At 38.2% G+C, this 15,794-nt stretch overlaps 1 protein-coding gene across 2 annotated transcripts in view; it reads right to left on the bottom strand.

The window, feature by feature from the left end:
- The window catches only part of Atf7ip (activating transcription factor 7 interacting protein), an 89,946-nt gene that overhangs the window by 34,015 nt on the left and 40,137 nt on the right, over nt 1–15,794 (bottom strand). For both annotated transcript variants that reach the window (XM_052719601.1, XM_052719600.1), the window contains exons 2-6: nt 11,243–12,834; nt 8,508–8,585; nt 7,118–7,263; nt 5,214–5,351; nt 582–647 (exon numbers count right to left, since the gene is read on the bottom strand). In XM_052719601.1, the coding sequence (XP_052575561.1) occupies nt 582–647; nt 5,214–5,351; nt 7,118–7,263; nt 8,508–8,585; nt 11,243–12,827 (2,013 nt within the window). In that variant the 5' untranslated portion in view covers nt 12,828–12,834. The remainder of the gene's footprint in view (nt 1–581; nt 648–5,213; nt 5,352–7,117; nt 7,264–8,507; nt 8,586–11,242; nt 12,835–15,794) is intronic.

The raw sequence follows: 15,794 nt of genomic DNA, 5'->3' as shown, positions 1-15,794 counted from the left end.
GATCTGGTTTTTTATTTTGATTTTATAGAGGGTTACACTTAAGAGATTGCCTTGAGTTTCAGAAGAGACTTTGAACTTTGGACATTTGAACAGTATTGGGACTGTTATAGACTATGGGGACTTTTGAAGTTGGACGGAATGTATTGCATTATGATATGGCTATAAGCCTATGGGGGACAAAGAATGGAATGTGGTAATTTGAATAAGAATGTCCCCCATAGGCTCAAAGATTTGAATGCTTGAGCACCAGGAAGTCGCACTATTAGGAAAAGTGGCCTTGTTGGAGGAAGGGTATCACTGACGGTGCACTTTGAGGTTTTAAAATGCTTAAGCCAGGCCCAGTGTCATTCTCTCTTCCTGCTACCTGCCCATCTGAATGTAGAAATCTCAGATACCTCTCCAGCACCATGTCTGCCAGTGTGCCGCCATGCTTCCTACCATGATGATAATGGACTAACCCTCTGAACTGTAAGCCAGCCGCAATTAAATGTTTTCTATTATAAGAGTTGCCATGGTCATGGAGTCACTTCACAACAGTAAAACACTAAGACAATGAACATGGCTAGAACAGAAATGCTTACTTCTTGTCTTTTCTTAAGATCGTCTTTGGCTGCTCCAAAACGTTTGGTTAATCTGGCTATCTTGGCCTAGAAAACAAACAAACAAAAGTCAAGTAGTATAACTCCTTTAAAGTCTGCTATACACAAGAGAAATCTAAAGATAACAGGCTCTTTAAAGGAAAGACAAGCTGATTATAAAATACATACTTGGAAAACACAGAAAATTACAGGAAACCCACTGTAGTCCCTGAAATAATTGCCAGGTGTAAATACTAATACACCAGCTTGCCCTTACCAAAACTAGATGCGTTCACTTTCCACCAGAATATTTTGGAATATGTAAAGTTTTATTTGTAGTTATTTTTCAAAATGGTGATAATTAAATTTAACTTTCTTACTGAAAACATTCAGGCATGTAGGCATACATGCAAGTCCTAAGAGATCCCTTGATAAACTACTTGGATATCTATGTACTGTAGAGACTCATTTGTACATGCACTTTTCTACTAGAGCAATGGTTCTCAACCTTCTTCACACTGAAACCCTTTTATACAATTCCTCATATTGTGGTGACCCCACCACCACCATAAAATTATTTTGTTGCTACTTCATAACTGTAATTTTGCTACTGTCATGAATTATAATGTAATACCTGATATGCAGGATATTATATGTGACCCCTGACAGGGTCATGGCCCACAGGCTGAGAACTGCTGTACTAGATAGAGGCTGATTATACAAATGTTTTTTCTACTGGATAAGGTGAATGTTTTCCAGTGCATTGATATAGTCGTACAAGGCTATAATTGATGGCTTGATAACTTTTTTCTTTCAGAATATTTCTTGAGGGTCATTCAGAGAAGTGGAATTCTCAGTGACTAAATGTTTTCCAGAAAGGCTTTACTGACTCTACAGCAGGTGAGATGAGGGTTTATAAATTACCCTTTGAAAGGCAAGAGGAGCTCAGAAGGCAAACAACCCTTTCAGGTCTAACCTGTTTAGAATTCACAGAGAAAACAGTTCAGTGACATTTTGCCTTCTAAAGCAAGTGAACTGCCAACTGACAAGCTCAGGGAAAACACATCAGAGCATTCTGAAACTCTCTCTTCAGCTAGTCTTCTGCTTGCTTTTGGTTTGTTCTGTATTCCTTTGTGTCTCTCTCTCTCTTGCTTGGCTCAAGCATTCTGTCTCTTTGTCAGAGTGTGTGTGTGTGTGTGTGTGTGTGTGTGTGTGTGTGTGTGTGTGTGTATCTGTGCACGCTTAACACTCACTGCAGCTTCTCATTCCTTCACAGCATGTTTTTCCTGTCTTTCATAATTTGCTTCTCCTGTTCTGTCCTTTTCCTATTCCCTTTTCTATTCTAATTAACTATGATTTAATTTTTAAGTCCTGAGTTTATCATATGTGTCCTGGGTTTTTGCTCTTCTACCCTAAGTAGGAAAACAGATATGTTTGTAATTAGTACTACATTTAAGGATGTTGTGCAAGATGGCTGAGCACTTGCAGGCCCCTGATCCACATACCAGAAAGGGAGTCTACCTTTGCAAGCTGTCTTGATTCCACATGTGCACCATGTATGTACATACACACACACACACATGTATATATATACACACACACACAAACTAAATAACTGTAATAAAAATTTAAACATCCAGGTTTTGGGTTTTTTTTTAATATCAATTGTTACTGTGGTATATTCTCTCTCCTCTCAGTGGTAAGAGAGACTGAGACCTCAAGAGAAAGCAGCCAGCTAAAACATGAAACCAGAAGTATCAATCAACAGATATATACATTAAGATGTAGAAACACAGACATGTGAGAGTTCTCCACAAGTTAATGACCCTTTAATAACTGAACCCAAAGATAACAAAGTGATTGAAATGCCAAAGAATTCAAAAATAAAATTTTAAAAAGAACTATCACGTCAATGAAAAAAATAAAGTTAAATGAAGTAAAGCAACTTAGGTATTTAGAGATAACAAATTCAAATTTAACACAGAGATATTCTGGAGAATAATTTAAAATTAATGGAAATATTAGAAATTAAAAGGCCAATAAAAAAATTTAAAACTCAGTGGGATGCATCACCCAAAGACTTATCAATCAGAAGAAAGAATATCAGTGACTGAAAACAAGGTAAGGAATTCTTATATTCATACAGTAATAAAGGAAAATAATAAGAATAATGAACCATAACCGTAACTTTCAGCAACTCCGATCAAGAGTCTAATTTAATAATCCCTGAGGCACAAGGAGCTGAGATGCAAACTAAAAGCATAGAAAATCTATTCAATCATATTATAGCAGAAAATTTCCAATTTAGAAAATGACGTTTGGGCTGGAGAGATGGTTTAGCAGTTAAGAGCACTCACTGGCTGCTCTTCTAGAGGTCCTGAGTTCAATTCCCAGCAACCACATGGTGGCTCTGTACATTACAACCATCTGTAATGAGATCTGGTGCCCTCTTCTGGCCTGCAGGCATACATGCAGACAGAATACTGTATATATAATAAATCTTTAAAAAGAAAAATAAAAGAAAAAGACGTTCAAGTGTAGGAGGTATTTAGAACCCTAATCAGATATGACTAGAAAGAAACTCTTCATGTCACATTATAGTTAAAATAAATTATCAATAGTACTCAGCAAAGAATGCTGATAGCTACAAAAGTAAAGGGCCATCTTACAAAGGTAAATTCATTATAATTTTATTACCACATAAAACCTAAAAGTCGGGAGAGCATGGAATGATATATTTCAGGTAAATCACTACCAAATAGTTTACAATATTCAGGAAAGTTATCCTCTAAATTCTAATGGGGGCGGGGGGGAGTCATCCTAAGATGAAGAAACACTAAATCAAACCATGACCACTTAAATCAAAATTAGAAAAAATTAGAGAATCCTACATAAAGAGGAAAGTCTCAATCACAAAAGCTTAGGGAAAAATGAGTTCCATGAGAATGTATGAACAAACAGAATTAGGAAATAATAAAAAAAATTCAATATAGTGACCCAGCAAACTTCTAAGATGAGTAAGGGAGAAAGAAAAAAAAATACTCAAATCAACTGAGGAACTGGGGCCATGGAAGAAGACAGAATTCCAAGAATGAGCATAAAGCTCTTAGTAATAAATGTAAATCATCTTCACTCTCCAGTTCAAAGATGCAGACAGACTGAATAGATTAAAACAGGAAAAAAAAATCCAACTTATTACTGCCTGCAAGAAACACATTACACTGACAAAGATATAGAGTTAATGTGAAAGAATGGAAAATGATATTCCAAGCAAATGATAACTGAAACCAAGGTGGAGTTTACATACATATTTGATAAAGCAGAACTTAAGCCAAAGTTAGAATAAAGAAGTTCATTGTAATACTAATAAAAAGGCAAATGATTATACATCCATTTTCATTCTCAATGCAGAATTATTGGGGAATATACTACACATTTTGTTTGAGGAACTCCACTGATTGAATAAAGAAGCATTTAGGTGGAGAGTGAGAGCAACTGAGGATGTAGCTCAGTTGGTAGAGTGTTTGCCTAGCATGAACAACGCCCTGCGTTTGACCCCTAACACCACAAAATCCAGGTATGATGGTGTATGCTTATAATCCTAACAGTAAGTGGAGGCAGGAAACCAGAAGATCAAGATCATCCTCAATTATATATACAAAAAGTACTTACCTTTAATATGGATCAATAAACTAACATCTTTTAAAAAATTACGTGTATAAATGTTTCCACCAGCATGTACACACATGCACCATATATGTAATGTGTCTTGTGCTCAAGGAGGGCAGTAAAAGTTATTAGATCCCCACTGGAGTTGCAGATAGTTGTGAGTCACTATGTGATTGCTGAGACCTGAACCTGGGTCCTCTGCAAGAGCAGCCACTGCTCTTAACCACTGAGTCATCTCTCCAGCACTATTTAACATCATTAAAACATAGTGGCCACAGAGAAAGTAGACTGATCGAAAAATAATCCTTCACAAATATTTTGCATCTATGGTATGCTATATACCAACCTTCAGTGACAAACAAACAAACAAAAACTTCTTTTAAGTACCAATTTAGGTAATTTCTGAGTCTCTGATGTGGGCTAAATTATGCCAAAACTCATAAAGTCGACAACCCTAGTATCAAAGTGTCACTGTAAAAATAATCAATTAATATTAAGTCTATTGGACTGAGGTGGTTCCCTCCTAATCTAATTTATATAACTGGTACCTTCAAATACAGAGAAATCTGAACACAAAATACACACAGAGAAAACGCCATATGAAGGTAAAGCCAGGAACGGAAATGATGTCTCTTCAGAGCTGTCGGCAACTACCAGAAGAGATGTGGTGTATATTCTTCCTCACAGTACTACAGCTCAGAGTGAACCATCTGCTAGCACCCTCACTTTGGGTTTCTATTCTCCAGTTGTGAAGTAATACATTTCAGTTGGTAAAGCATCTAGCTATGTATGGTTCTGTTTTTACAGCAGCCCCAGCAAGAACTAATAACAGACACCTTTTACTTCTTACATAGAATGTAAATGCATTTTGTAGTCAGCTTCAAATATATCAAAATGATAATACATAATCAGAAAATAAATTATAAAATGAAACATGGAGAATAAAGTTAACATTAGTGTACAAACCTGTAGCTCAGTAAGAACTGCTTTATGCCTTTTGTTGCATTCTATCTTTTCCACTCGTGTTTTCAATTCTGCCAAAGTCTTATCAAACACAGCACACTGTAGAGCACACAATTTTTCTTCCAGTAACCACTGTATGACCTAAGGGGGGAAAGTTCCTTTGTTACAAAAGGGCAACTCAGCAAACAAAAATAGTAAATATTAAGAACTAGTAACAATAATATAAACTTATTTATGAATAAAACAAGGTTAACTAATTTAAAGAATAAAATCCCAAACTCAATGCTACCTGCTGCCATTCACCACTATGTCAAAACAGAAATCCACGCTAAGGATAACATTTCCAGAGTTGAATTCTGAAAATTATTTGAAGATTTTTAATATCTTCTCCTCATCCTCCTTATTATGCTGAACCGACTTTAACAAAATTTGTTAAAAAGAACAGTTTCAAAATTTTTCTAATCTATTAAAGACTGGCAATATTGTGAGATGCAATAAAAATGTCACTGGAGTATCAAAATTGATAAAATATTTCTAAGTGTTTATTCAACTATTGCCTCATCTGAACCACAACAAACAGGACCCTGGCATATCCATATGCCACACCTGAGAAACCTGTTCTAGAGATGGAACTCCTCAACCCACAGGTGTTCATAACCTTTCCCAATTCGAACAGTGCTAGATGCAATACTACCTCAATATGCACAAGAAAAAGAAACTGGGCAGTAATCGCATTTTTTATTACTTCATTATTAATTTTCTTTTTAAAGAAAGCATAGATATTTGTACTATTTGTCCTTGTATCTTAATGGAAGAACTCTGGTTTATTAATCCATGACTAAGACCCTGAAAAACAAAACCAGACTTGGTGACTCACACCTGTAATCAATCACCTGGAAGTTGAGGCAGGAGGACACCTACAAGATTAAAGCCAACCTGGGCTACAGCCTAAACTATTATGAACTAATATCTCATGGCGGGAGGGGAACCTAAGTTTCATGTCTCTCTATAAAAGGTATTTTGAACACATGTTGATGTGGTGCATATGCATGAGTAGGTACATGTGATCATACATGTGCCGATGGACTCCAGAGGTCAACATAAGGTGTTTTCCATGATCACTCTGCACCTTATTTTGAGACAGGGTTGAGCTAGAGTTCACCAACTACCTAGACTGGCTGGTCATTGAAACCCAGGAGTCTCCTTCCTGTCTCAGCTTCCCAGTGTACTTGCTAGAATTACAGGCTTACACCACCACATGTGGCTTTTCATATGAGTGGGGTGGATGAGAACTCAGATTCTTGTGCTTGCATAGTATTTACCCTCTGAGAGGTCTTTCCTTTCTCACACTTTGAAAAATATATGTAACATTAATTATTTTCAATATTTGTATGCTAGCATAGCAGATATAGAGGAAAATTTCAAAAAATCTTTACTCTGAACATTCCCTTTTCCTAGTGTATCTAAAGCATTGTCTCTACCATTCTTTATATTAACATTAAAAAGGTTTAGAATATACCAACTTATAACATATTAAGATTATAGAGATTAAAGTCTACTATAAATATTTAAAATAAATAAAGTTTGTTTCTTCTGTACTGTAAAATAATGTTCAATATAGGAAGAAAAGAGCTCAAGAACTATTCAGTTTTACTATAATAACAAAGAGAGAAATATTACATCTCCCTTTAATTTAAATAATCACTACCGTGTTTTAAAATAAAAATACTGTGGCCAAATAGAGTCAGAGGTATTTAAAAGTGAAGTTAACAAAAATAATCAGACTTCATAGCTTATCATTGTCTTCAAGTTCTGACTGGCTATGTAGACATAGAAGGGATCATGCTAGAAATCTCGAAGCCTGCAGACAGTGATCCTCTGGCACACTGAAATGTACTGTCCAGCACCTTTTGAAGCTTCTGGTTAACATCTCCTTTGGTTGTAATCTTGACCTGGAACTCTGCCTCGTATTCTTCTTCCATGTAGCGCCGACGCTTGGACTGCACACTGTCCATGTCTTCTGATTTAGAACGTTTCCGTCTGGAAACTTCATCTGACAAAACAACAAGAAAACCCCCGCCCTGATCAGCCTGGTGTTTTAGTTACAGGACTCAACACACAGTGTCAGCAGATGCAGCTCTCAGTCGGCCACTGTGTGACTGTGCTTAAGACGGAAGAGCTCAGCAGGCATCCAATGCTCAGCTTTAAAGCTGTGATCATGTTCCGTATGCCAAAGAGAACCTCCAAGCTGCTTAGCAATGCTCACTGAAAACATGGAGCATTCTTTCTTTGAAATTCTCACACTAAGATAGAGAATGCTCTATAGCTTTGTCACGCAGATGACAGGAATTCTCCCATAATCTTCGCTCTACTGAATTTCATAGCACATAGCAACATATAATGGCCATCCTATGCCACAGACTTCTACTATCTATGTATATTCTGAATTGCTTAACTCTTCTTCCTCTGTGAAAACAGGTGCATGGCAGTCATACTGACTGAGCTGCTCCCCAGTCATTCAACCCTGAGGAGCAACTCTAACAGACACTCTTAACATGTCCGAAGAGTTCAGATACATATAGATAGTAAAATTAATGTCATAAAAGTATAATTGGCACAGAATAGACATTCAAAGGTTTCACTTCAAACATTTTCAAATGTTAACATTCATGAAATCGTGAAAAAAAATTTAACTGTTTTTTCAGCATTTCAAAAAGAAAAAAAAAAACACTAATATTCCAACCTTTTATGGTTATACCAATGTTGCTCCATAAATGAAACCTATTTTCTTTGATCTGTAAAATAATGTTCAAGATGAGGGGTAGAGAGGAACTCAAAAAACTATTCATTTAGTTTTATTGTAACAGTAGATAAATATATCCACATCTATCTATGAATTTATTTAATGCAGTTCTATTTTACAACTCTTTAATACAGACACAATAAACCAAAATTAACCCCTGGCTTCTAGCTGACCGATCCTTTCCTAAGTCTACGGCATCAGTTCTAGCATCCGTTCCCTAGGAATCTGTGTACTTAAAAATATATTACCTCTCACAACAGCAAGACAAATTTTCCTGCCCTGAGCTTAAAAACAGCTTAAGACACTTAAAGTGTATGTCTAACTCCTCTCTGTGGAATGATTAACATAAACACATTGAAACACAGGAAAGAACACATCCAAAGACTCTTGAACGGGTCATCAACAAGATCAGTGAACTGTGGCTTCAATTTAACATGGCAGCCCGTCCCGGCTAAGGACCCACTACGAGGAAGGCAGGCGCTGTACATGCATACTTCTCACAGGTGGCCGCTCCCCATCGGGCGCTCGCTCCTCTTCCTCAGCTTTGCTGTCCTTGTCACTCCTTCCCACTTCTGTGAGGACAAATGTAGAAAGGGAACTTTATTATTTCTGCGGAAATTAGTAACAGCTCATTAATTCACATTTCTGGTCACCATTCAGCTACCGAACAAACATTTTACAATATTAAAGTCACAAAACATGCAATCTGGAGACTATGAGAGCACAGACTGAGACGTTCAAGACTAAGGGCACATACCAATTGTGTTTATTCCTAACAAACTCGAGATGAAAACTAACATATACATTTCAAAGCCAACAATTGTACTTAATTTGCCATCACCAGTAACAACTATTATAAAGATTCAGATTTCTTTACTTTCAATTATTCAAACTAAAGCAGACGCAGCAAGGTGGCTCAGAGGCTAAAGGCACTAGCCAGCAAGCCTGACAACCAACTCCCAGGTCTTACATGGTAGACGGAGAGAACTGACTCCCAAGTTGTCCTCTGACCCCCACACACACACTGACCACCTTACAATAAATAAATAAAACTAAAGCAGTAGTTAAGACATTACCAAAATAATGATGATATACTTAACATGCTTATAAATTCTAAAAAACTCAAAGATCTCCTATGCTGAATGACCACTTTTCAGATCTGCCTACTAGATTCATGGCACTTAAGACATGCATTGAGTTTTAGAACAGATTAAAGGATTAGTGTATGCTAAAGTTTTGCATAGAACTCTGTTAAGAAAAAATGTTAACAGATTCTTACTAGGAAGTAGAGCCCATATTTCTTTAACTTTTGTTCAAACATTCTTAGGATTTGAGCAAATAGACCTTTGGGAAGATATAGAAAAGTGTGTGTGCATGCATGAGTGCATACGTGTGTCTACATGCACATGCGTGCATGCATGCATGTGTGTGTATACATGCACATGCATGTAGGCACCTAGAGCCAGAAACAAGTGCTGAATCTCTATAGCAGGTAGTTGTGAGCTACCATGTGGGAGCTGGGAACCCAGCTTTGGTCCTCTGCAAGAGCAGCAAATGAATATTCAGCATTAAGCCATTCATCTCTCTAGCCCCAAGGAAACCTCTTTCAACACAAAATAAGAATCAAAGGCCCTTGTACAGAAACAATTTATGTATCATTCCAGGCAGTGTCAGGGGTTTCTAAAGTCCATCCAAACATAAAGCTTCCTAGTTCACCTGTACATGTATAGAACCTATTCTTCTGCCTGGTGAGCTTGTTCTGATACCTCTGGTCTTCTCAAATACAGCCTTCTCATTAAGTTGCTAAGTTTTCACAGTTCTATCTTCCATGAACTTGGCTCTAGTCTGTCAACACAGACAGTAAGATCACTCAAGGTAGATATCCAGATCTTATAGTTCTGGTAACCCCAAAACCTTCGAGAAAGAGCTCAAATAAAGCACTTTACTATCTTCTTGACAGGTATTACCTTTAAGAGTTAATGACCAAAGAGTACAGGGTCTCACACAGCAGCACTACTGCCACCTTGTGCAGGAATAACAATACTGTAACAACGTGTAAACAAACGGACTTGCCTCTGTCCCAGTTGAACTGTACAAAGCTGATGGACCACAGGCTATAGTCTGTCAACCCCTTAAGATCGAATCCTTAAGGACATTTAAAACAAAACAAAGTCCTACAGGCTATTTGAAAACAACATACCCATTAGGAAAAAAAAAAATAGAGAAAGTAACAGGTAATTCATATATAAGCAAATACAAAAGGCCAATAAACATAGATTTTCAATCTTACAAATAAAATACATCAGGAGAATGTAGCCTTCAGAAAATCTAACTTCTCCAGACATTTTTAAAGCTTTACACTAATAAAAAGGCACAAATACTATCTTCCACATCATTTGTTCTCAACTTATAGGTTATGACCCCTCTGAGGACTAGATGACCTTTCACAGGGGTTGTGAAGACCATCAGAACACACAGATATTTACATTATGATTCATAACAGTAGCAAAATTACAGTAATGAAGTAACAATGAAAATAAGTTTGACTGGGGGTCAACACAACATGAAGAACTGTATTAAAGGGTCACAGCATTAGGAAGGTTGAGAACCCTGTTCCACATGATGTTTGATAATAGACAGGATGGGGTCTAGCAAGGTGGAAATCCAAATTCAAGTAAGCTGAAGACTTACTAGGAGAACAAGGTGCTAACTTTGTAAATGTGGCTGGAAGTCTAGCTCTGAAAGTGAGGATGGACTAGCAGTTAAAAATGTCTATGCTGAAATACATACTGAAGACAGACAGTAAGTAAACAGGAAAGACAAAAGGTGGGATGCAATACCTCCACTAGTGTCTTAACTTTCCAAGAAAAAGATACTATACTAGTCTAGCCTTCTTAGACTATGACTTAAAGTATTATTTATCATTTAGCAATACGCAACAGCTTGTCTCCAGATGTACTAGTACACATTTGTTCTTCTATTTTTATAAAAGTAATGTCTTTTTTCTACTTGTCTTTTGATAGGGTCTCATGTAGCCTAGGCTAGCTTCAAACTACTTATGTAGCCAAGGTTAACCTTGAATTCCTTGGTCCTCCCTCTTCTCCCCTCACACCACCACACTTAGCTGAATTTCTATAATAAGTTATTCAAGGATCACCGATATCAACATTAAATGATCAGGTTCTATTAAACAGTTTATTAAAGCAAATAAAATCCTTAATCAGCTAACCTGGAGAGCTCGGCTTATTTTGTGATATAACTTCGGACTCGGACTCCTCTTTTTCACATGAAATATCCTCTTCATCAGAGAGGACCAAGAAGGCTTCTTTTGGCAAATTCTCACTACTTTCTTGTTTTGATGGTGAGCCAAAAGAACCCTCCATTTTCTCTTCCAAATCTTGACTTGTCTCAACTTGAAGGAGAGAAGTTTTTGAAAAGCATGTGAGTTCATCCTCAGCGGGTGCAAGTTTTTCCAGAATAGGAATGATCTCATCTGTTTCCATAGAGTCTGTGTTGTCTAAGGCAGTCTCCTTCTTGTCTTCTGAAGCATTTTCACTGACAACTTCTACAACTTCTGCAGGACTTTCCCGATCATCTTTTTCACTTTGGTCAACTTCCATACTGCTGGAGATGGCCTCTTCTCCAAGAGCAAGCTCAGCAGTGGGCTCTTCCTCTACCGTCTTCGTATTTTCTGGAGGTAGATCAGAACAAATAATTGCACTATGTGTTTCTAGAGTTTCTTCCTTCTCACCAACATCACTGTTCGTTTTATCTTCCTCATCGAATGAGTCTTTACTTTGAATTTGGTCTAAGTTCTCATTGTCTTCATTTTTTTCTGAACAATCATCATTGTTACTGCTACTCTGCTCTGCCTTGTCAGTTTCAGGAATCGGCTCACAAACTGGCACAGCACTTGATTTAAAAGTATCAGCGGCTGATTCCGCAGTCAGCTCACCGGGAGCCAGCTCACCGGGAGCCAGTCTGCTACAGGCAGGACCACCAGAGGATTCGTCACGAGAAGGCAGGTCATCAGAAGGCAAATCACCAGAAGGAGCACAATCATCACAAGAGGCTTCCCCAGAGGCCAGTTCACAAGATGCCACTGCACCAGCAACTGGTTCATCTGAAACTGGTTCATCTGAAGCTGGTGCACCAGACAGTGGTTCACCAGACAGTGGTTCACCAGACAGTGGTTCACCAGACAGTGGTGCACCAGACAGTGGTGCACCAGACAGTGGTGCACCAGAGATGGAACCACCAGAGGCAAGATCATCAGAGGCAGGTTCTTCAGAAGTAGTATCTGCAGAGGTGGGGTCACGGGAGGAGGGATCACTTGAGGGGGACTCCTCACAGGGAGAGTCACCAGTGGCTGGTACTCCAGCAGGCAGCTCTCCTGCAGTCAGGTCTCCAGAGGCTGGGCTACCAGAGGCTGGTTCAGTGGTGAGTGTAGAAGCAAGCCCAGAAGTTACACTAGGAGACAAAGACTCACTATTTGAATCCTCTTCTTGCTTGTTTTTCACACTAACACTGGAAACACAAGGTGTTTCTTTCACTTCTGTTTTACTTTCTTCAGACTCAGAACAAACCCCTTCGATACCATTCACTTCTTCTCTCTCTGGACTACACTCTGCACTTTCTAAAGGTGAAGTGGGCCCCAAATCTCCGTTTTCATGGTTCCCGTTCAAAAGCTTCACGTCGGTTTTCAGCAGCTCTTCTTTGACTTTGTACACTGCTTCGAGCTGCTGACGATCACTCACTCTCATTGTTTTTCGAGCCTTGAAGACTTTCTTCTGAGGTTCTTCTATACTATCCATTTTGAATCTTCAAAGAAAAAGAAAGAAAAGGATTTTAATAATTGAGACAAGTCATTTAATTACAAGTTTACTGAAAAATTAAAGTGAACATTTAGCTCATATAAATTTGAAACAATGATAAATAAAAAACATAATCCTTGCCGGGCGGTGGTGGCGCACGCCTTTAATCCCAGCACTCGGGAGGCAGAGCCAGGCGGATCTCTGTGAGTTCGAGGCCAGCCTGGGCTACCAAGTGAGTTCCAGGAAAAGGCGCAAAGCTGCACAGAGAAACCCTGTCTCGAAAAAACCAAAAACATAATCCTTGCTATGTCTTAGTTTTCATATTTACTAGATTGATATAACATAAAATTGAGAGACGACACCGTGCACACCAGAACATCAATTGCTAGGAAAACGAAGAGGGAAAGGAGCTAGTTTTTACTCTCAATACAGAATAAAAAATCCAGAGAAGCAGCTGGGTGGTGGTGGAGCAAACCTTTAATCCCAGCACTTGGGAGGCAGAGGCAGGAGATCTCTGAGTTTGAGGCCAGCCTTGTCTACAGAGCGAGTTCCGAGACAGCGGGACAGTCAGGGTTATACACAGAAACCCAGTCTTGAAGGGAGAAAAAAAATCCAGGTATGTTTCAGGAGCATGAAAAAAGCACACACAGAAAATGGGTGCTGGGAGCCAAACCCAAGTCATCTTCAAAAGCAGCAAGTGCACTTAACCACTGGGCCATTTCTCCAGCTTGGTTTGTAGGTTTGGAGAAAGTGGGTAATGGATGCTAAAGAGTACAGGATTCTTCTATGGAAAGTAAAAATGTTCTAACATTCATTGTAGTGATAGCTACACAACTCTGTGAGTCTACTGAAAACCCACTAATTGTATATTTTTATGGATGAATTTTATGTATAATTCATAAATATAAATATTCAATAAATATAAAAGGATAAAAAGTACATATACTGTAGTATGTCCTCTTTTTTGGTCAATTGTGTTAGAGTCCTATCAACTCTATCTGTTTACCAAAGAATAGACTGTTATCCTTATTAATGCTTCTGGTCTGCATCTGCTTTGGACTTTTGCTGGTTTCTCCTCTATATCATCTCTTCAACTTTTTGGATGGGTTTAATTTGCATCTGAGGAGTTAATTTTTCAGTTGCTGTGATAAAATATTCTTTGACAATATCAACTTGGGGAGAAAGGGTTTGTTTTGAAGCACAGTTCAAGAGTAGAGTCCATTACCATGGGAGGTCAAGGCAGCAGGAGGTTGATGTGGCTGGTCACACTGCATCCACAATCAGAAAACAATAATGAACACTTTTTCCTTTATGAGACAAGGACCCGGCCCAGAGAATGGGGTGACTCACAGGAGGTGGGTCTTTCTACCTCATTAACCTAATCAAGATAACCCACCCACCAGCACATCCCAGATGCCCCCAGCTCAGGTGATTCTAGAGCTAAAATGACAATGGAGACTAACAACAGTAACATCTTTTTTCCTTGTGGTTCAAGTTTAATCACTAATTTTCAATTAAATTTCATCTTTCATAATGTGTGCACAGAAAGCCTAACTGATGGTTTTTCCTTAAAATTAGTGAGACTGTGGTACTATAATGTTACTGCTTAAACTGGAGGAGTATAAGGTTATTAGGGTGGGCTATGCGACTATGCACAGAATCAAACCACATTAAGGCAGGAGCTGTGCTATCACAAGCCAAAGAATGAGAAGAATCTAGGAGACGCGTCTGGACAAATGCTCCGTCAGGACCTTCCAAGAAAACATGCCTTGACAACATCTTTTGAACTTATAGTCTGTAAAATTAAGACAATATGGGGCGGGGGTGAGGTGGATTTACCACATAAACACAATAGTGAGAGAAAGACATAAAATATCCATTAGACAATATTCAACATTACCTCATAATGAAAAATAAGACATTTAAAAACAAAAGGGAATTTACTCAAATCTGATAAAAGGTTTTCAAGATGTAGATGCTACATTTAATGATGAAATGAGATTAAAGGAAGAGAGAGAACCAAAGCATCCCATATCACCATTTTTATGTAAACATAAACATTCCTGCTTGGCATGTGAGCTCCTGGATATGATCCCCAGCACCACTGAAGGGCAGCATTGCCAGCTGTAGAGAAGACAGAAGAGGGGGGCTGGAGGGGGAGAGGAACAGCGAGATCATCCATAGCGGAGTAAAACACATGTACATGTGCACGTGCGCGCGCACACGCACACACACATACACACACACACCACACACACACTTTACTTACTGAAGTACTTACTGCCCAATGTCACCCAATCAAGAATGAGGCTCTACTTCTTAAACTCCACAAACCACCTAATTTACACTATATCAAACCAGCTGTGAACACTGTCACTAATATAAAATAAATCAACCCAAGGTGTTAATAACAAATGTCTTTCAATAATAAGCCCGACCTATCTGTCAGAGACCAATACCGCTCAAAAGGACACAGCATTTTGTCAAAGAATGTCTAGATTGTGTTACAGTCTACATTCACTTTTTTGAATTTAATTCAATAATTTAAACATTTCTTAGTTTTAAATTAAAGAACTTCTTAGAAAAATTATCTTTCAACTATATAGAAATCTTCAAACAAAATCAACACTGGCACTATTTTAAGAGTCTAGAACTTAAAGTTTTTCCTTCCTCATCCACTTCAAAGTCATGTTACCTACACATTTTTCTGCATAGAAGATACAAAATTTATGGCCTACTCCTTGGTGCGGAGCTAGAACCCAAGGCTTATACACACTAATCAGTGCTCTACCAATGACCTCTATCTATCCGAGACAATACAAGCTTGGTACTCACATTGCTGACTATAAACATAGGAAATGTAGTTTGGTTCCCTTGAAATATGTTCAAATACTGAAGTGTCATTCCTTTAGACTTTGAAATATCTATTTTCAGATAGTCTATGCATAACCAAGTTATCATTATTTA

The sequence above is a fragment of the Peromyscus californicus genome, unplaced genomic scaffold (genome assembly GCF_007827085.1).
Source record: "Peromyscus californicus insignis strain IS unplaced genomic scaffold, ASM782708v3 Scaffold_6__1_contigs__length_162567912, whole genome shotgun sequence".
Lineage (NCBI taxonomy): Eukaryota > Metazoa > Chordata > Mammalia > Rodentia > Cricetidae > Peromyscus > Peromyscus californicus.
The sequence above is the reverse complement of the archived record's forward strand: the minus strand, read 5'-3'. Positions and strand labels throughout refer to the sequence as shown.